Here is a 21,794-nt window from a genome sequence, read left to right on the forward strand (position 1 = left end):
CATTGTTGAGCCAGAGTAGCAAAGCTTTCCCTGCTATCTGATATGTATTGTAACTTGTCTGGCAATGGTAATAGTTCTGAAAGTACAAAATGAAAATGTTGTTCCACTAACACAGAAACACTCACCTTTACTGAACGGAAAATTCATTCCAAAATGACCAATGAAAAGTTTCCAATTCTTGGCATTAGTATGAAAATGAGCATGATCTCTTCCCAACAGCCTCAGTCAATGCAATTCTCCAGCCATATAATGGAACCAGATATAGTTATCAATGTGCTGCTTTCATTTTGGGTAATAACTGGAAAGCAGAGTCAGCTCCAAGAGATGGAACACACAGCTGGAACAGTGTCTGATGTGGTGCAATTGTGAGATGTCAGAGAACGGAGTAGAACACCTTCACTTCTCTTGGAAAGCCAAATTGAGATTTTGCAGAAAACTATCAACCACTGAAGGCTTTTCTCTAAAGCACTCACCCCTAGCCTAACAAATACTGCTTTGAGATATTGACTCCTCTCCATCCAGCACACAGATCCCCAATTTAAGAACACCTCTTACCATATTGAACTTTACTTGAATTTGGTGGAAATGTGCTATTTTGCATTTAGGGTAATGTTGGCTTTCAAATTCTTTCAAAGAAGGCCTTCTTGCCGTTTGTTCCAGTAATCTACTGCAAAACCCCTTTTGTCTATCGCTTTAAAATAGAGTTTTAAAAGCCTGTTTACATACCTATGTCCCAAAAGAGGAAAAATTCCTGCCCGACAACTTAACATGAACATTTTATGGTAGGAATATGTCCTTTTGAAACAACCTTAGTTGCCTGATGCTTATTAGCTGAATGCGATTGTTTTACCGCAAACCAATTTGGTACAATGTAAGGCAGTACCTTTAAAAGGAATGTGTTGTGTTAATTCTAGATGAGACACAGGCATGAAATCATTATCTTAGAAAGATCAAAGTCTTGCAGATAGCATGCAGATAGCAATATTCTAACGGTAGTTCATATTTTTCTTTGAAAGGTAGATTTGTGGACAAGATTGTTGATAGAAGCTTGAGAAAACAAAATGTTGGAGCCAGCAAGGAGCCATGTAGTTAAAATATCACTGAGGGGTGTGACAAGGCTTGGCCATTGTGCCAAATTTTAAAAATAGCAGGGAGAATAAACAAAATTGAAATAGAACAAGTTACTGTCGCAGGAAACGAGTGTCATTCAAGCAAGCATTGACAAATAGTTCTGACTATTCAAAATTATTATTTTTTTGAATGACTGGATAACATAAGCATTAGGCTATACTTTTGTTAATTATTCCTTCATTTCTGACAATTGTTGAAGTCCCCTGTCCTTATTCATTTTTGTTCAGACCATGCTACATCTTGTACTGCACATTCACAGCCATTCTTAGTTTTTAAATCAGCCTTTTTAACAGGTTAACCATATTGGCCATGGCTTCATTATTGATGTAAACAGCAGGTTGGACTCTGTGATGACACTCTGCAGTACAAATCTCCTCCTGCCCCAGTGCTGTCATGAGGGAAGGACATGTTCAGCAGAATCTGATTACTTATACTTTGGTCAATTTGGTGATGACTCATTCCCTCGAGTCTGGGGTACCCTGAGCATACCAGTGGATTCAGCAGCCAATTCAAAATTCGGTGAAATCAGGCTGTTTTCACTATTACTGGTCTGATTGGTCATATAACTTTGGCTTGAACCTGCTCTTGAGCGGTCTGCTCGGAAATATGAACAATAACCCTCTCCAATTGTGTTCTCCTTCTCTGCATGGCTGAGACCAGGATCTCTGCAACTGGGGAAATCAAGCCAGTGGCGCATGTTGGTGCACTATGGTACTTCCTTTAAGTAATTGTTTTCTGTATTTTTCACCTCATTTACAAACAGCTATTTTAGTTTTGTCCCAATGATGTCAGGTTACTTGGTTTTCACTGTAACTCTTATTAATTTATTTCAGTATGAGGCCTGTGGTGGTGCTGCATAATGAAGGAGTTAATTTCCAACTACATTCTGTCAACAATGAAGATGAAGCTTGGAAAAACTATCTGGAAAATCCATTAACTGCAGCAACAAAGGCAATGATGAGCATCAATGGTGATGATGAAAGTGTAACTGCTTTGAGTTTCCTCTATGACTATTATAAGGTATTTGTTTTGATTGATCAGAGGGACAGGTTTATTTAGTACAAAACGAATCTTTACCTTAGTAACAAAATCTCAATTCAAGGATCCTTTTACTTTATGTACCACATCACAATATTACCATGACATCAGAATGACTAACACAACATGCTGCAAATTTTGATCCTCTGTTTTTATGTGATTCTACATATCTTCATTAGCCCACTGCTCCACACCCTCCATTACTGGAAGAGTGAGGCAGTTCAAACAGTGATTTTTTTTCCCCTCAGGATGTGAGCCAACATTTGCTTAAAGGGGGCTGAATTCTTAAAGTGCATACAGAAGAGCTTTTTGACCCAGCATGTAGAAAGTCCTATAAGAGAAGGGACCTAATGAACATAATCCTCGGGAATGAAGCCAGTCAAGTGGTAGAAGCGTCAGTGGGGGAGAATTTCAGGGATAGTGACCATAACTCTGTAAGATTTAAGGTAGTTATGGAAAAGGCCAAAGGTGGACCGGAAATAAAGATACTGAATTGAGGGAAGGCCGATTTCAATATGATAAAACAAGATCTGGCCAAAGTGGACTAGGAGCAGCTACTTGTAGGAAAGTCTACATCAGATCAGTGGGACTCATTCAAAATGGAAATAGTGAGAGGTCAGGGCCAACATGTTCCCGTAAAGGTGAAGGGTAGGGCCAACAAGTCCAGGGAACCCTGGATGACAAGAGATATAGAGGATTGGATAAGGGAAAAAAAGGAGACTTATGGCAGATTCAGAGTGCTGTAAACAGCGGAGGCCCTAGAGGAGTATTAGAATTAGAATTAGAATTAGAATATTAGAATATTACAGCGCAGTACAGGCCCTTCGGCCCTCGATGTTACGCCGATCATCTGACCTACACTATTCCATTTACATCCATATGTCTATCCAATGACCACTTAAATGCCCTTAAAGTTGGCGAGTCTACTACTGTTGCAGGCAGGGCGTTCCACGCCCCTACTACTCTCTGCGTAAAGAAACTACCTCTGACATCTGTCCTATATCTTTCACCCCTCAACTTAAAGCTATGTCCCCTCGTGTTTGCCATCCTCATCCGAGGAAAAAGACTCTCACTATCCACCCTATCTAACCCTCTGATTATCTTGTATGTCTCTATTAAGTCACCTCTCCTCCTCCTTCTCTCTAACGAAAACAACCCCAAGTCCCTCAGCCTTTCCTCGTAAGACCTTCCTTCCATACCAGGCAACATCCTAGTAAATCTCCTCTGCACCCTTTCCAAAGCTTCCACATCCTTCCTATAATGCGGTGACCAGAACTGCACGCAATACTCCAGGTGCGGCCTCACCAGAGTTTTGTACAGCTGTATCATGACCTCGTGGCTCCGAAACTCGATCCCCCTACTAATAAAGGCTAACACACCATATGCCTTCTTAACAGCCCTATTAACCTGGGTAGCAACTTTCAGGGATTTATGTACCTGGATACCAAGATCTCTCTGCTCATCTACACTACCAAGAATCTTCCCATTAGCCCAGTACTCTGCATTGCTGTTACTCCTTCCAAAGTGAATCACCTCACACTTCTCCGCATTAAACTCCATTTGCCATCTCTCAGCCCAGCTCTGCAGCCTATCTATGTCCCTCTGTACCCTACAACACCCTTCGACACTATCCACAACTCCACCGACCTTCGTGTCATCCGCAAATTTACTAACCCACCCTTCTACACCCTCATCCAGGTCGTTTATAAAAATGACAAACAGCAGTGGCCCCAAAACAGAACCTTGCGGTACACCACTAGTAACTAAACTCCAGGATGAACATTTGCCATCAACCACCACCCTCTGTCTTCTTTCAGCTAGCCAATTTCTGATCCAAAGCTCTAAATCGCCTTCAACCCCATACTTCCGTATTTTCTGCAATAGCCTACCGTGGGGAACCTTATCAAACGCCTTACTGAAATCCATATACACCACATCCACGGCTTTACCCTCATCCACCTGTTTGGTCACCTTCTCGAAAAACTCAATAAGGTTTGTTAGGCACGACCTACCTTTCACAAAACCGTGCTGACTATCGCAAATGAACTTATTCTTTTCAAGATGATTATAAATCCTGTCTCTTATAACCTTTTCCAACATTTTACCCACAACCGAAGTAAGGCTCACAGGTCTATAATTACCAGGGCTGTCTCTACTCCCCTTCTTGAACAAGGGGACAACATTTGCTATCCTCCAGTCCTCCGGCACTATTCCTGTCGACAATGACGACATAAAGATCAACAACAACGGCTCTGCAATCTCCTCCCTGGCTTCCCAGAGAATCCTAGGATAAATCCCATCTGGCCCAGGGGACTTATCTATTTTCACTCTTTCCAAAATTGCTAACACCTCCTCCTTGTGAATCTCAATCCCATCTAGCCTAGTAGGCTGTATCTCAGTAATCTCCTCGGCAACATTTTCTTTTTCTACTGTAAATACTGACGAAAAATATTCATTTAACGCTTCCCCTATCTCCTCTGATTCCGCACACAACTTCCCACTACTATCCTTGATTGGCCCTGTTCTAACTCTTATCATTCGTTTATTCCTGATATACCTATAGAAAGCCTTAGGGTTTTCTTTGATCCTATCCGCCAATGACTTCTCGTGTCCTCTCCTTGCTCTTCTTAGCCCTCCCTTTAGATCCTTCCCGGCTAGCTTGTAACTCTCAAGCGCCCTAACTGAGCCTTCACGTCTCATCCTAACATAAGCCGCCCTCTTCCTCTTGACAAGCGCTTCAACTTCTTGAGTAAACCACGGCTCCCTCGCTCGACAACTTCCTCCCTGCCTGACAGGTACATACTTATCAAGGACACGCATTAGCTGCTCCTTGAATAAGCTCCACATTTCGTTTGTGCCCACCCCCTGCAGTTTCCTTCCCCATCCTACACATCCTAAATCTTGCCTAATCGCGTCATAATTTCCTTTCCCCCAGCTATAATTCTTGCCCTGCGGTATATACCTGTCCCTGCCCATCGCTAAGGTAAACCTAACCGAATTGTGATCACTATCGCCAAAGTGCTCACCTACATCTAAATCGAACACCTGGCCGGGTTCATTACCCAGTACCAAATCCAATGTGGCATCGCCCCTGGTTGGCCTGTCCACATACTGTGTCAGAAAACCCTCCTGCACACACTGGACAAAAACAGACCCATCTAAAGTACTCGAACTATAGTATTTCCAGTCAATATTTGGAAAGTTAAAGTCCCCCATAACCACTACCCTGTTACTCTCGCTCCTGTCGAGAATCATCTTCGCTATCCTTTCCTCTACATCTCTGGAACTATTCGGAGGTCTATAGAAAACTCCCAACAGGGTGACCTCTCCTCTCCTGTTTCTAACCTCGGCCCATACTACCTCAGTAGACGAGTCCTCAAACATCCTTTCTGCCGCTGTAATACTTTCCTTGATTAACAATGCCACACCCCCCCCCTCTTTTACCCTCTTCTCTGTTCTTACTGAAACTATAGAAAGTGTAGGGGGGTATTTTAAAAAGTAATTAGGAGAGCAAAGAGGGGACATGAAAAAACACTGGCGGGCAAGATAAAGGAAAATCCAAAGGCGTTTTATATTATATATTATATAATTATATTAAGGGCAAGAGGATAACCAGGGAAAGAGTAGGGTCAATTAGGGATCAAAGTGGCAATGTGTGTGTGGAGCTCGAGGACATAGGTGAGGTTTTAAATGATTACTTTTCATCTGTGTTCACTGTGGAGAAGAACGATGTAGGTGTAGAGATCAGGGAGGGGGACTGTGATATACTTGAAAAAATTAGCATTGAAAGGGAGGAAGTATTAGCTGTTTTAGCAGGCTTAAAAGTGGATAAATCCCCAAGCCCAGATGAGATGTATCCCAGCCTGTTATGTGAGGCAAGGGAGGAGATAGCAGGGGCTCTGACACAAATTTTCAAATCCTCTCTGGCCACAGGAGAGGTACCAGAGGACTGGAGGACAGCGAATGTGGTACCATTATTCAAGAAGGGTAGCAGGGACAAACCAGGTAATTACAGGCCAGTGAGTCTAACATCAGTGGTAGGGAAATTATTGGGAAAAATTCTGAGGGGATTAATCTCCACTTGGCGAGGCAGGGAATAATCAGGGATAGTCAGCATGGCTTTGTCAGGGGGAGATCGTATCTAACAAACTTGATTGAATTTTTCGAGGAGGTGTGGATGAGGGTAAAGCAGTTGATGTAGTCTACATGGACTTCAGTAAGACTTTTGATAAGGTCCCACATGGGAAATTGGTTAAGAAGGTAAGAGCCCATGGGATCCAGGGCAATTTGGCAAATTGGATCCAAAATTGGCTTAGTGGCAGGAGGCAGAGGGTGATGGTCGAGGGTTGTTTTTGCGAGTGGAAGCCTGGGACCAGTGGTGTACCGCAGGGATTGGTGCTGGGACCCTTGCTGTTTGTAGTGTACATTAATGATTTAGACGTGAATATAGGAGTTATGATCAGTAGTTCGCAGATGACACGAAAATTGGTGGTGTCATAAATAGTGAGGAGGAAAGCCTTAGATTACAGGACGATATAGATGGGCTGGTAAGATGGGCGGAGCAGTGGCAAATGGAATTTAATCCTGAGAAGTGTGAGGTGATGCATTTTGGGAGGACTAACAAGGCAAGGGAATATATAATGGATGGTAGGACCCTAGGAAGTCAGAGGGTCAGAGGGACCTTGGTGTACTTGTCCATAGATCACTGAAGGCAGCAGCACAGGTAGATAAGGTGGTTAGGAAGGCAGTTAGGAAGGTATATAGGATACTTGCCTTTATTAGCTGAGGCATAGAGTATAAGAGCAGGGAGGTTATGATGGAGCTGTATAAAATGCTAGTTAGGCAACAGCTGGAGTACTGTGTACAGTTCTGGTCACCACACTATAGGAAGGATGTGAGTGCACTGGAGAGGGTGCAGAGAAGATTCCCCAGGATGTTGCCTGGGCTGGAGCATTTCAGTTGTGAAGAGAGCCTGCATAGGCTAGGGTTGTTTTCCTTAGAGCAGAGAAGGCTGAGGGGGGACCTGATTGAGGTTTACAAAATTATGAGGGGCATTGATAGATAGGAAGAAACTTTTTCCCTTAGCGGAGGTGTCAATAACCAGGGGACATAGATTTAAGGTAAGGGGCAGGAGGTTTAGAGGGGATTTGCGTAAAATTGTTTTCACCCAGAGGGTGATTGGAATCTGGAACACACTGCCTGAAGGGGTGGTAGTAGCAGGAACCCTCACAACATTTAAGAAGTATTTAGATGAGCACTTGCTACAGGCCAAGTTCTGGAAAATGGGATTAGAATAGATATATACTTGATGGCTGGCACAGACACGATGGGCCAAAGGGCCTGCTTCTGTGCTGTATAACTCTATGACTCTATTTGTTGCCATCGCTACTTGCTCTTGAGAAGGTAGTAATGAGCTGCCTTCTTGAACCATTGCAGTCCCTCTGGTGTAGGTACACCCACAATGCTGTTAGGAAGGGAGTTCCAGCATTTTGACCCAGTGACATGAAGGAACGGCAATACATTTCCACGTCAGGATGGTGTGTGGCTTGGAGGGGAACTTGCAGGTGGTGGCGTTCCCATGCGTCTGCTCCCCTTGTCGTTCTAGGTGACAGAGGTCGCGGGTTTGGAAGGTGCTGTCGAAGGAGCCTTGGTGAGTTGCTGCAGTGAGTCTTGTATATGGTACGCATTGCTGCAACTCTGTGTTGATGGTGGAGGGAGTGACCTGACACCATAATTACCCCAGAGGCATGTGGATGCTTGGCCATTGAGTATATTCAAGACAGAGATCCATAGATTTTTGGATACTAAGGGAATCACAGGATATGGGGATAGTGTGGGAAGGTAAACTTGAGGTAGCAGATCAACCATGTACTTATTGGACGGCGGGGTGGGCTCAAAGAGCCGAATGGCCTACACCTGCTCCTATTTCTTATCTTCGTATGCGTTCAAATTGTTCCTTCGCCTATTTGGCAAGCAGCATGGACTCCACAGATCAGTTCCCTTAGGATTTTTCGGAATATGAATATCACATTAGAGTAGAACTTTAACTTAATTTCCATTACCAACATTTCAATGCTCCAAAGCCAATGAAAATCAAACACAGAACATTTTTATGTTGTCTTTAATGGCTAAATTGAGATATAAGTGATCAAAAGAATGATTTTTTAGCCTTCCAAACATCAAAAGGCATAGTGGGCCATACAAACCTCTACTCTAGTGTATGTTCCCATACAAAACAAAATGTTCCCCTTCATTGCAACACGTTACTAAAAGTCTCTAGAGATTTTATTTTGTTGCTTTTGGTCTGAAAGTCTTTTTGGTTGGCAAAAAGTTACTGCTTGTGATGACCCAACAAACTACTGAGAAATTCATAGATACATCAAACAACCTGCATAAATGCATATCAGGGTTGCTGTGTGATTATTTGCTCTCTTTACTTCAAGGGAGAGACACTTGAACGGACAGAAGTGAAAAGAGACTTTCGTATATCACACTTGAGGCATGCCTGTTGAACAGTAACAACTTGCAATTGGGAAACATTAACATCACTATAAAATGTGCTACAAAATTCGAGAAACATGAAGGAACCCATAAAAATTGTCTATTATCTCATTCTCAAAAATCAGATAAGATCAAATCATTCAATTTACAATAACTGATATGAACAAGCTGATGGTTGAATCCTCCTAAGTATGTGTTATTCTACAATTACTATCAGCAGTTCAAATTGATTACTACCAGCTGATAATTTTTTCCAATCTCACCAGTTTGTGAATTTATATGTTCATTTTTTTTTTAAATTGTGATGTTACTTCTTTTAAAGGTCCCAAAGCAGGAAAGATTGCATCTGCCTGGAAAAGTACCTCGCCCGTGTGAACCAAATTTAGTAAAGAGGTACGAGATATGCTTAAAGCTTGATGAGGTTTTTTCCCACTGACTGGCCATGTCACATTTTACTCAATTGTGGATGGAAGAAACCATTGGACTGAATTTCCCCCAGGGGCAAATACTTTTTCCATTTTCCATTTCAAGTGGCCTTTATCTGGAGGACCAGGGCATTTTCTATCATTTTCAGCGCATGCAAAAATGTGCAAGAAGTGTCTCAGAGCCGGAATCAAACAAATGTTTCTCCCCTACAATCACTAAAATGACCATTTCTTCATCTCTGCACTTATTTAGAAGAAAATGCCGTATGGCAGAGGGCACCTGCCAGCCACCCAATATTGCCAGCGGCAGGCCCGCTCTATGTTAGCTTTCTGCTGGCGGGCTGCTGACAGAAAATGACTTCTCCGGGGCAGCCCAATGGCCAATCTCAGGAGTGGGGTCGTGCCCAAGGCTAGTTTTTGTGGAGTATGGAAGAGCACTTTTGCTTCTCCCAGCACCAGCATAAATACAGTAAAATTTACCTTTGGGTTCATCTTTGTCTCCATCCCGTACTGTTCTAAAATGACAGTTGGGGTCCTTTGTACAACCCCATAAGGAAAGCAGGAAAAAACTTACCTTAAATAACATTTGCTGGTCTCAGATCCTCTTACTGTCTTGACCAAGTAGGAAAGCCATTGCAGCTTCCCCCGTTTCAGGCCAGAGTTAAAATGACACTATTGATCTGCATATTTAAAGAAGGACTCCACCAGCTTCAGCCAGGTGCTTTTGCCACTTGCTCAAAAGAATCAAGTTAAAATCAAGATCAATGCAAAAGAGGCAGAAAAGCAGTGGGTTAAGTTGCCTGGGGCATTTTAACTGTCCACCTGCCTGGTATCCACCAGACAGGTAAGCTTAACATTGTCCCCACTCTTAGAGTTGAAGGAGTTATATGAACTTGATCCTCACTGACTAACTGAGCTGCTTGGTCACTGGAAGGCAGCTGTAGGGTACAAACTGGGACTCACTGGCTCATTTCCTCACTGAACTGGCTCTTTGGAGTTGAAAGCCAGCCAGAAAATCAAAAATCTAATCAAATGAGGGGAAAAGTTTGTTTCAGTGCCTTTTTCACAAACGCATTTTTTCTACAGGAATAATACTGGAGTTGGATTTGAATTTGATGACATGTCATCTCTGGATAATTCTGTTCAAACTATGAAACTTTTGCCGGAAGATATCATCATGTCAACAGAGTACCTTGATCCGACCAGAAGATCCCACCGGTTCCATTCAGATTCTATCTTTACAGCTCCCAAATCTCAGCCACAGTTGGATAGCTATACCATTATTCCCACAGATTTATATGACTGCAATCTAAGTGATTCATTTGATAATATTTTAATGACTCAGCCACAGCAAAGGTGGGCGCCTGAGAACAGTTTCAAAGATGCATTCAAGGACATGCCACCTGAGGTTAGTTCAGTTTTCATGGTAAAATCCAAATATTTATTAAAGTAAATGTTTATGAAAATGAATCAAATTGAACTGGTTTATAAAATCTTAGCAAGGTTAAGAACCAAATGATTAATAATCAACCATGCCATAAATTATTTGTGTACCGATGGATTGTGCAAAAAAGCAGTCATACAATGCAGGTCCAGGCCTATGTTTTTGGCATCACCCTTATCTTGACTTGGTCACTATGGGGAGGCATAATAGTGGAGGACATTAACCTTGCCTGTTCTCACACCTCTCCTGATGGTTGGCTATAGAGCATGCTGGTAGAAGCCTTGAAGTGAGTCAGTAGGCTGTTTATAAGAAATAATAAATAGGAGCAGGAGTAGACCATTCAGCCCTTCAAGCCCACTCCACCATTCAACAAGATCATGGCTGATCTTCTACTTCAACACCATTTTCCTGCACTATCCTCATAACCCTTTCAGCTTTCAGCTAAGTGACGACACAACATGATGAAAAAATCTGACAGAGAAAATAGCTTCAAAGAGAAGAAACGATGATCATAAATAATTACAGTCGAGGAATGAACTAACAAAGCAGTAGTGTAGCTGGAGTGGACGACTGTTCCTATGTTTCTGCGGTGAGGGAGGAATGGACAAGGGAAGGATATGGAAGGTAGCAGAACAGGGTTGAACAATGCAAATGGACGAATATTCTGGAGTGTTGCTTGATAATCTTTGGGGTTCAATCAGGTATTTATGCAGAACTAATGTCCATCCAAACCTATTGTGTGAAATTACAGCCTATGAAGATGAATCAGTCCTGGTTATTGGACTAACAGAATGTGACAAACCTAAATTGTTTAACTGCTGTTAAAGCTGAAGATGGTTTTATTCAAAAACAGGCAGTAAGTTTGAAAGGTTACCTACTCAAGTCGCCAATAATTGTATTTGAAGAATTACTATGCACTTTAGTTTTTGAATCTGAATTTAACAATAAGGGAATCTGCTACAAGGTTAAGTAAGAATTTGAAAGCTGGAGGTACAAAATGAAGTTCATTTTCCCACCAATGTTAACTTGTTTATTTAGCTATATTCAGTAGCTGTTGCCACTCAGTATTCCATTTTCATGGTCATCATGCTCTCTTAAACTTAATTGTCTTTAGATGTTTTCATTAAAAGAAAATGTAAATCTTAATAGAGTTAAAATCTCTCCAGGCACCGACATGTAAACCTGTTGCTCACCCAGGCTCCTAACACAGACTGATCCCACTGTGTGATTAAATCGGGGTCAGTGTGTTTTGATGCAAAGTCAAGCTCCCTATAATCTCAACTCCTACATCAGAAGAACACGCACTGTTGCACAAAGGTGTCATTTTTCCATTCCCCATGCCAACCACCCTCAGGCGACCTTGAATGAGATTGCCATTTAGTGCTGACAAGAGTTTAATAAGGGACAACATATATCATGGGCCCTGGATGCTAGATTCAGACCCCTCACGCTCTTCTCAAGCAAAACAATTTTAGAGCTAATCATCGCAACAGTCTGAACTGCATTTGGACTCAGGCTCTATCCGCTTGTCATCCTGTGCCCCTAAAAGGTGTGATACAGAACTGAAGAAAAGAGCAGAAGAAGTTACCAGCCTAAAAGAAATATTTTAAAGAAAGTAAAAAGCCAGGAATGAAATTACTGTACCCTTGTTATATACTTTGAGACATTATAGATTTTCCATTAGTGGTATTAGCCAGTATCTGTGGACTGGAGCTTCCCAACTGAGGAGAGTATGGATTGAAGAACTAGGAAGAGGCTAATTTAAGGAGAACAGAACATTGTAAAGTTTAAGCAACTGCATAAGAACTCAGTTGCAAGCAGTAAGATTTGAACTTTTAAGTCCTTGAATTTAACTTTTCAAAATCCTAGCAGAAACTCTGGTGTAGTTTGAAGAGCCCATCAAGCAAAAGGGCCATAAATTTGTCACACCTTAAAATATATTTTTTTCCTAATGTTTGTGCCCATTTTGTTCCTAAAAGAATCTACCCATTAATGGGGATTGTTCCATGGGCACTCTTAATGCAACATCCCAGACAGTTGTGTTTGCCAGGGAGGTGAAGGTATAATAACCAAAGCCAAACTTTTCCTCTCGCAACATACACTTCCAAAGATCACTGGATACTAATCAGGAGACAGAACCCTAGCCAATTCCCTCTTCCTCAAGTTTTGAGGCCAGTGGTAACATTTGATTTGTTTCCCTAGGATCAGTTAGTGCAACACAAACCGTAGATTGAATCTGGGACCTTTGTATTCTGGGTGGTTCAGTTACTCAATGCTTTTACCAGCTCAGTGCCTACCTTAAAATATTCATAGCATATTTTATATTTAAATGTGGAGCCAGCTCAGTAGTTACAATACTACAAAAATGAATTCTCAATTAAGAGAACTATAACAGAAATCACTATTCTTACTTACTTTAGCCTCAAGGTTTTCTCAATGGGTGAGTTTACTGGTCTTTGTCAAAAAGATAAGAGGAAACTAGTAGGCACAGGAAAGCTGTTTCTCCCCATCATGCTTAAAGATACCTGTTGGGAGCCATAGAACCAAAAAAAAATTACAGCATAGAAGGAGGCCATTCAGCCCTTCGTGTCTGTGCCGGCCGAAAAAGCTAGCTGCCCAATCTAATACCACCTTCCAGCACCTGGTCCATAGTCTTGCAGGTTACAGCACTTTTTGCCTCCATAGCAATATACATGGACAGAAGAGGAAAATATAAACTGGGCCATGGAAAATTTGGGGAAATAATACAATAAATGTAACTATTTTTATAACCGTTTCTTTTTTTTTCATATAGGTCTTTCTTAATGATTTGATAAGACCATCCTGTGATGAGGAAAATGTTGCACATAGTAAACCAAGGTAGGTATATTTCTCCTCAGTTTGCATTATTAGGTAAATTATTTTAAAAGAACACACCTACTATTTCACATTTTATGGAAGCATGACATGGTAAGGTTTGGCTATTTGGGGGGTGGGGTGGGAGAAGGACACAAAACATACTTTCAAACTGTCTGAGATTTTAGTTACACAATGTTATGATAGATTAGATGAATCTTTTACGTGATGCCAAGCAATTGGTGCTCGTTTAAAAAATAATGGAATTTTCAAACAGCTTATATACATTCTGGGCTAGATGTTATGGGCCCTTCTGAGGTGGGGTCGGAGGCGGGGGGCACAGAGAATCACGACGGGTGGCAGCAGGGCGGCGGGGTGGAGGGTATCTCGCTGCCACTGCTGGGATCTTACCAGCAGTGGAGTGTGCCTCCGCCACGTTGGGAGGATGCCTTGCAACACGAGGCACGGGGCACCCTCCCTGTGGGCTAGAGCGGGGATCACTCCTTCGTGGGCAATTTGTGGTCCACGGAGGACCCCCACAGGGAACAACTTTACCCCCTGGGACACCCCTCCCCATGGACTGCATGACCACCTCACCTCCTTTTGCCAGGGCCTTTCGACCCAGCTCCGGCAACCCCGCCTCACCTACCTCAGGTCTGGGGTTCCAGCACTGCGCCTGGGACCGAGGCTACAGCAGCAGCAGCCGACAGCTGCAGCACCACTGCAGAGGCCGGTGCTGCTGCTGTAGCTGTGCAACCAGACACCGAAGAGTGGCACTGGAAACGGGCTCAAGGTAGGTCTGAGCGGGAAGGGTCTCACGGGGTGGAAGTCGCGGGGGGGGGGGGGGGGGGGTTCTTCAGCAAGAGCAGGCAGGTGGCCCTCAGCAGTTTCCCCCTTTTCCCGATGCCGAGTCCTTTGTTCAGGTACTAAGTGCCTTTGAACGAGAGATGCCCTCTGCCCCCCCACAACTGCCAGCAGCCGGGAAGCAGCCTGCATGGTTTTTCGTGTCGTGCTTCCCTTACAGCGACAGGGCCGTCCGCCACACGGGTAATTGCGGCTGCAGTGGGAAGAAGCCCTTAATTAAGGATTAATTACGCAGCTAAGGGTCTCAATTGGCGGTGGGACGGGAAGACCTATGAATGGCCTTCCCGCCCAGACTAAATTTTGCCGGAGGAAGGATGCGGGTCCCCCCCACAACCACCATCCCACCGATTTTATGCTCTCCCTGCCTCCAAACCCGCCACGGGAAGAGCATAAAATTCCATCCTTTGATTTAAAAAGACTGGAGAATTGCTCTGGGGGGCTGGGTGGGGGCACTAAAAGGCAGAGGCAGGGTTCCCCCCACCTTTTCAGTCCAGCGCCGGGAGCCCCAGCACAAAGTCCAACCCTCTATGTGGCATGGAGTACCCTATACTTGGACACAAGATCTGGAAAGCAATTTGCTTTTCATTTATTTTGGCATGAAGCAGGTCCATTTGTTTCCAATGTCTGTCAAAACTTGCAATTTCACACACATAGCACAGAATAACCTGAATAGTATGATATATATAATTGGTGTGAAAAATTCAGTTAAATTGTTGGACAGAATAAAATATTTATTTAAGAAGTTCTAATTAAATGGTTTTCCATGAATCTTAATCAATTTTGTTGGTATTTATTTATCATTTGCAAGCAAAAATATTACAATTCTGGGCATGGCTGGGACCTTAACTGGGATTAATCAGTTTGGCAAAATTTTCTTGATGGAATCAGTAAAGCACGTAACAGTAATTAGGAAAAGTTTCTCATTGCATTGTTCTGAATTCCTACATCGCAACTATAAAAGTGAAGCTAAATTTAATTTTTTTAATTAAAATTATGGGGATACATTTCTGACTTTCAGCTATCAGAGGGAAGCCTTGCCTGCTGGTTGTTTATATTAGAAATTCATGGAATTCATAAAATCATCATAGAAACATGCAACACAGAAAGAGGTCATTCGGCCCATCGTACTTGTGCTGGCACATCTATTTATATAGTGAGAAAACCACACACATGCATGCCCCGATGTTTGATATAGGCTGCCAGCAGCCAAGGCTCCCTGAAGGGTGGATAAAATTGGAAAATTACCCCTCATTTTCTCAGACACAGCAAAATCAATGTTTTAAAATTTGCTTGTCTTCATTTTTAAGGCTCGACCTAGAGTGTATGCTGGAAGGACCTAAATCTGTCAACCAGAAACCAGGAGAGGAATCGATGGGTTACCTCAACAAGGGACAGTTTTATCCCATCACACTGAGAGCTGTGGAAGGTGACAAGTGTCTGCAAATATCCTCAACCAAAGTTCGAGTAAGACATTTTGGATTTCCTGATTTTTTTTTGGCACTGTTGCTAAATTTGCGGTTCAGCTGATACGTTTTCTTCCACACCTACTTTTGAGGTAGTATAAACTACAGAAAAACATCCCAAACATCTTATCTTATAGAAATGTTTTGAATTGTTTATAAATTCACCTGATCATCGTTAACATGCGATGTAATTGCATATCAGTGTTCTCCCCAGCGGTTACTATCCATTAATGCTGGGAGCACATGAATCAATGAGAAACATACCCAGCCACTTCCTGAGTAGCAGGAATGTATGGATTAGATGTATATCCATATTGGAGGTATGGTTTTCATGAGAAAAAAAGGTTTACCAAACCTTTTCTATTTGCTGGCAAATGTACAATGTTATGTTGCAGATCAACACCATTCACAGTATTGTGCACTTTCACACAACTCCTGTACAACAGAAATGACACACGGGCATCCTGACTTTTTTCCTCCCCAAACTTATTAAGGTGATGCCCTTTAAAAAGTGAGATTTATGCTTATTTACAGAATTCTTTTTGAAGTTCCTCTATTTTCTAAAGTTAGTAAGAGCGTTCAGAGAGTAACATTTTAATTAATTCTATTGGTAAAGTGGAAAAGATTCGTAACAGAGTTAAAACCTGCATTTGATGTGTCAGCACTCATAGGCCAACAGTTATATTTTATGGGCAGTGCTTGCCCTGTGAACAAAAGAAGGCCACTGGATTTAATCACATAAATGTGAAAGGAAACACCTTCTAAGGCAAAAGTATGATGGGAACACAGCCTGTAGTCCGTTCAGTAATGGACAGAAAGTCACTTATACCTCTTCCTGATTTAAGCAACCTCCAGAATCGTGAAGTCGGACAATATATCATCTTCCACCTTTTATCTGTTATCATTGGACAGTTTATTGAATGTCAGAAACATCCTCATATAGAGTCAAGAAAACAAAAGCTTTTATTTAGTTCTCATTGCTTAAACTCTTCCGAAACGATTTATCAAGTGCACCGTTGTCTTGAATACTGCTGCGTGAATGAAAAATTCCTGAGGCGGGGATCCCCCAGCCTTTTTGGCCCGGCACCGTGAGCCTCATCTCCTGCACAAAATCCAGCCCATTGTGTGTGGATTAAATTCAGTGAAGCAAGTTGAAACTGTGAAGCTTAAACATTTAAATCCACATTTTATAATACAAATGATATGTTGTAGTTTAATATGTGCGATGTACAGCCAGTTGCTATATACCAAATATTATCAGAAGCCAGTTTACCCCAAGAATGCAACAGCACAATAACTATCCAAAGCCAACAGTAAGCGTTCATGGATGATTAATCCGTTCCCTTCTAACGTGGAAAGTCTGAGTTCACGCTCCTTCTGAATTGAAGAATTGCAAAAACGTCACATGAAATTGGCTTTTCATAGTTACAAAAGGTATGAGCAGTTTCACATGAACCCTTTTCTCAGTCATTAATCATGCTGTCACCAAGACACTAACACCATTATTTTTCAGTCTAAGGGGCAGCGGCTTGAAAACTGGAGTTAACCCAGGAAATTAAGGACCGCCATTGATTTCAGTGGGGGGGAGGGGGGGTGGTTGCAGAGCTATGATAAATTAACTTCTCACTACTTTTGGCGAGGGTAAAGGCAGAGTGGCTCAAAGTTCCAGGAAATTATGGCGTGACATAAGTAATAACATAAATCATTATGATGTAGATGTGTACAATAGTGCAAGTTTCCAGGAAATTCTGGGCCATAAGCATACATTTATATAGAGTCAATGGCTCAACAGGGATATTAACTTACCTTCAGATCTAGTCATGGTCTTTGATACAATATGTGCATGGTTCTTAATGAATTGCATCTTAGTGGAATAAAAATTCAAACTATTTGGGATACAGAACAGACCTATCAGCATTTGAATAGAGCAAAACCTGGCTGAAGTTTTGGCTGGCACTTTCCAGGTGCGGATGGACATGAAGTCCACATCTCATGAACATAAACACTGCTGTGATGTGGTATTCAGGTTGAGGTGGTGCTTGTGGAGCTGCAGGGACAAAACCTGTGTTTTCTTTAAGCTCTGCCTAATAGCACCTTCAGATTCTTTTGTACTTGTTTGTTTTTTTCCTAACATCACCGCACCCTTCCTGATATGCATGCAAACAAATGTGAGCAAGTATGCACTTGTGAACCAAAAACTGGCAATGAAGGAGTCCCAAAATAACTAATATTTTAGTTTGGTTTTATAACATGGATGAACAATTGACAATTTTCAATATGTGCCATATATTGTCTCAGGAGGCTGTTGGCATTTGCCTCATAAATAAGTTTTCACGTCAGTTATCCATCACTGTTTGGATGGAAACGCCAGCAAAATCACTTCTATTTGATGAAGAATTTAAAATATAAAATGCTGGAAATACATAGCTGGACAATGCCAGCATGGAGTAAAGACATGTTAACATTTCCAGTGGAAACCCTTCATCCAACAGCTGATGTTCTCATTTTAGATTTCCAGCAGTTACAATTTCTTTATTATCATGTGATCTGTTCCATATTTTATTTTTGGAAAATTATTTTGTCATTTGATGAACTCAAATGCAAATTTCCAAAAAACAATCTGTTTTAATTCTCCATTTCAAGCTAAACTTTGGAAGGCAAAAAACAAGGGTCACACTCAAAATGGTTACAGCAGGATTGCACCCACCAGGGCCCTTCAGTGCTGACATCACCAGAGTTTGTGGGGTGAGCAAGAGCACACCTCATTAACATGGGGTAAGTTGGCACAAGCATCAGCATGGGCACATTGCTGGCACCCGCCTACCCCTTGCGCTCGGAATCTCCAGCACCCAATGATCATGTTCCCCTTTGTCGTCTGTGTGCGAGGCGGTCAATCTGATTCATTTTTTTAAAACTTGCTACATCTTTGGGTTGTTCAGGTTGCTTGCCTGAACTGAACTGCATTTTTGGGGCACAGTTTAATATATCTAGAGGCCAGTATGCTTCAAATCACTTGGCTTATCCACCTTCACAGATACATCAGATGCCAACTGTGCCAAAGAGCGGGAAATCCTGGGCTAGCGAGTCCTGGCTCCTCCCCAACCCCCCCAACTCAACACCAGTCCCCTTCTAGTGCGCAAATAGAGGGTCAAAAGGCAAATCAGAAATTCCCATAAAAGGTGCTGATCTGGCACAATCAGGTCTCTGTGGTTTTTCAGAGGATATTGCTGGTCTCCCACCACAGAGGGACCAGCAGAACCAATGATGAATTTTAGCTCCTAGGCCTTTCTGCCTAACTTGGTGCAAAGCTAGGCTGCAGTACAGTGAACTGACTGCTAACAATTTTCCCTGGTCAGCTTATTTCAATAATTATTTATAGCTGCAGGAAGCCTGTATAATAAGGATTGTGGAAAATCTGTCCAGTAGCTTCAATTTAAAATGATGCGCACAATTAAAGATCAGGGGCTATATATGTGCTTTGGCTTTGATAAAGCTTCGAAGTTCATTTTAATTGTTTGTTATCCATTGCCAAGGGTGGGATGAGGTAGGGGGTTGGGATGGAGTGTGGGGGTGGGTGGGGGGGAGCAGGAGAAACAAAGTGAAACGAAACACAAGAGGGGGGCATGAGACAGATTATATGAGCAAGTAACTGAACTGTACAGCAACTGACCCACTGTTTGATAGCTAACAAAATGAACATAGAGCCTCCTGAGGTGGGTGTGAGAAAGGTATTACATTGCAGAGCACACTCTTCAGAGAAGAGCAGTGCTCTACCCTGTCAGCACATGGCATTCTGCCTCAAATGTTGTGGCATGCAGTCTTGGGCTATTCACTCTGCTCTACATTTTCTGCTCATTGATGCCAAGCCCTCACAACCCATGGCTCTTTGACTGCATTCCCATTCTCAGTAAGATATACCTTCAAGTTGTTGACTACAACTGAAACCACTGTCACAGTCACATCTTGCTAGCACAAGACCTCAAATCAATGTAAAGCAAGTTGGCCGTCATTGTGCATGTCCTTCTTCGACATCGAGGACATAATCCCAATCTGTGGAAAGACCTCACTTGATATGTTCAAGCAGCTGTTGCAATATTTCCCGACTTGCATACTTGAGTTATAACTTGTCAGTGCAACGCGCCTCAGATCTATCAGACCTCCCAACTCCTCCGCAACTCCTCCTCACCCTAAGGCTCCCTGAGCGCAAGGATTTCCCAAAGGAAGGCCCAACCCACCAGTAGAAGTTGTTTGTGTTGAGAGTCAAACTCCCTTCAGTGGTAGGTTAAAAATAAATAAGTTAAAGCAATACAAAAATGAAGTATGCTTACTTGCTTCAAAATGCTTCAAACAAAATGGAACACAAAGCAAATAAAAGGTCAAAAAGTGGCACCTTTCAATGCAGTTGTACACAGAAAATGAGTTACTAAATTTTCCCACTTAAAATGTGCCTTCAGCGATAACATTGCATTTCAACAACAAACCACAAATAATGTGGGGGAGGGAACCCCTGCCCTGTTTGCTGTGGTTTCAAACCCTTAATGAGGCTTGTGCATGCTAGCAGCACAACCTACTTGAGCACCCAGGGCAGCCTGGTCAAGAAGAAGCAGCCACTTCCTGTGCACTATAAGACACGTAATTTTTCCTGAATTAAAAAGTGTTGTGTAGCTGTCCAGCTGAAATATATTCATGTTAAGGCCCAAATTGTCTCCTTTTATTTTATTTTTATTTAGAGATACAGCACTGAAACAGGCCCTTTGGCCCACTGAGTCTGTACCAACTATCAACCACCCATTTATACTAATCCTACATTAATCCCATTACCCTCTCACATCCCCACCTTCCCTCAATTCCCCTACCTATACTAGGTGCAATTTATAATGGCCAATTTACCTATCAACCTGCAAGTCTCTGGCTGTGGGAGGAAACCGGAGCACCTGGCGAAAACCCACACAGTCACAGGGAGAACTTGCAAACTCCACACAGGCAGTACCCAGAATCAAACTCGGGTCACTGGAACTGTGAGGCTGCGGTGCTAACCACTGCGTCACTCCAAGTAAATACAATTAGTGTGAGATAATAAGATCATTTAGCAGTTTGCAGTCTATTTATAAATAATGAGCAAAATCATATTTTCATATTCAGAGTTTCTGGAGTGTGTTAGGGATGGTTTTCGAGAGCAATATGTTGAGGAACCGACTAGAGAACAGGCTATTTTAGATCCAGTATTATGTAACGAGAAAGGGCTAATTAATAACCTTGTTGTAAAAGAATCTTAGGGATGAGTGACCATAATATGATAGAATTTTACATTATGTTTGAAAGTGAGGTAGTTCAATTTGAAGCCAGGGTGTTAAATTTGAACAACGGAAATTATGAAGGTATGAGGGGCAAATTGGCTGAGGTGGATTGGGAAAATACATTAAAAGGCATGACAATATATAGGCAATGGATAATCTTTAAGGAATTATTATATAGATTACAGAAACTATATATTCCTACACGGTACAAAAACACAAAAAGTAAAGTCAGTCAAACGTGGCTCACAAAGGAAGTTAAGGATTGTATAAGATTAAAAGAAAAGGCCTATAAAGTGGTCAGAAATAGTAGTAAACCTGAGGATTGGGAGGATTTTAGAATAGAGCAAAGGAGGACCAAAAAACTGATAAAGAAAGGGAGAATAGTCTATGAATGTGAGCTGGCAAAAAACATAAAAACAGACTGTGAAAGCTTCAATAGGTATGTAAAAAGGAAATGTTTGGCTAAGACAAATGTGGGCCCATTACAGGCAGAGTCAGGAGAATTTATAATGGGGAGTAGAGCAATGGCAGAGAAGCTAAATAATTACTTTGTGTCTGTATTCACTGAGGAAAATGCAAGAAAACTCCCAGAATTAGAGATCCTAGGGACTAGGGAGAATGAGGAATTGAAGGAAATTAGTATTAGCAAGAAGGTTGTATTGGGTAAATTAATGGGGCTAAAGATTTCTAAGTCCCCGGGACCTGATATTCTACAACCCAGAGTGTTGCAAGTATCTATGGAGATAGTGGATGCATTGGTAATCATCTTCCAAAATTCTGTAGATTCTGGAATGAT

The 21,794-nt window shown here is 42.1% G+C and overlaps 1 protein-coding gene across 1 annotated transcript in view; it reads left to right on the top strand.

The window, feature by feature from the left end:
* Positions 1-1,965: 1,965 nt before the first annotated feature.
* Positions 1,966-21,794, top strand: part of LOC137346971 (grainyhead-like protein 3 homolog) — a 66,034-nt gene continuing 46,205 nt past the window's right edge. The window contains exons 1-5 of the mRNA XM_068010937.1: positions 1,966-2,151; positions 8,993-9,063; positions 10,182-10,503; positions 13,334-13,398; positions 15,546-15,702. Coding sequence (XP_067867038.1) covers positions 1,966-2,151; positions 8,993-9,063; positions 10,182-10,503; positions 13,334-13,398; positions 15,546-15,702 — 801 coding nt within the window. The remainder of the gene's footprint in view (positions 2,152-8,992; positions 9,064-10,181; positions 10,504-13,333; positions 13,399-15,545; positions 15,703-21,794) is intronic.

The sequence above is a fragment of the Heterodontus francisci genome, chromosome 31 (assembly GCF_036365525.1).
Source record: "Heterodontus francisci isolate sHetFra1 chromosome 31, sHetFra1.hap1, whole genome shotgun sequence".
NCBI lineage: Eukaryota > Metazoa > Chordata > Chondrichthyes > Heterodontiformes > Heterodontidae > Heterodontus > Heterodontus francisci.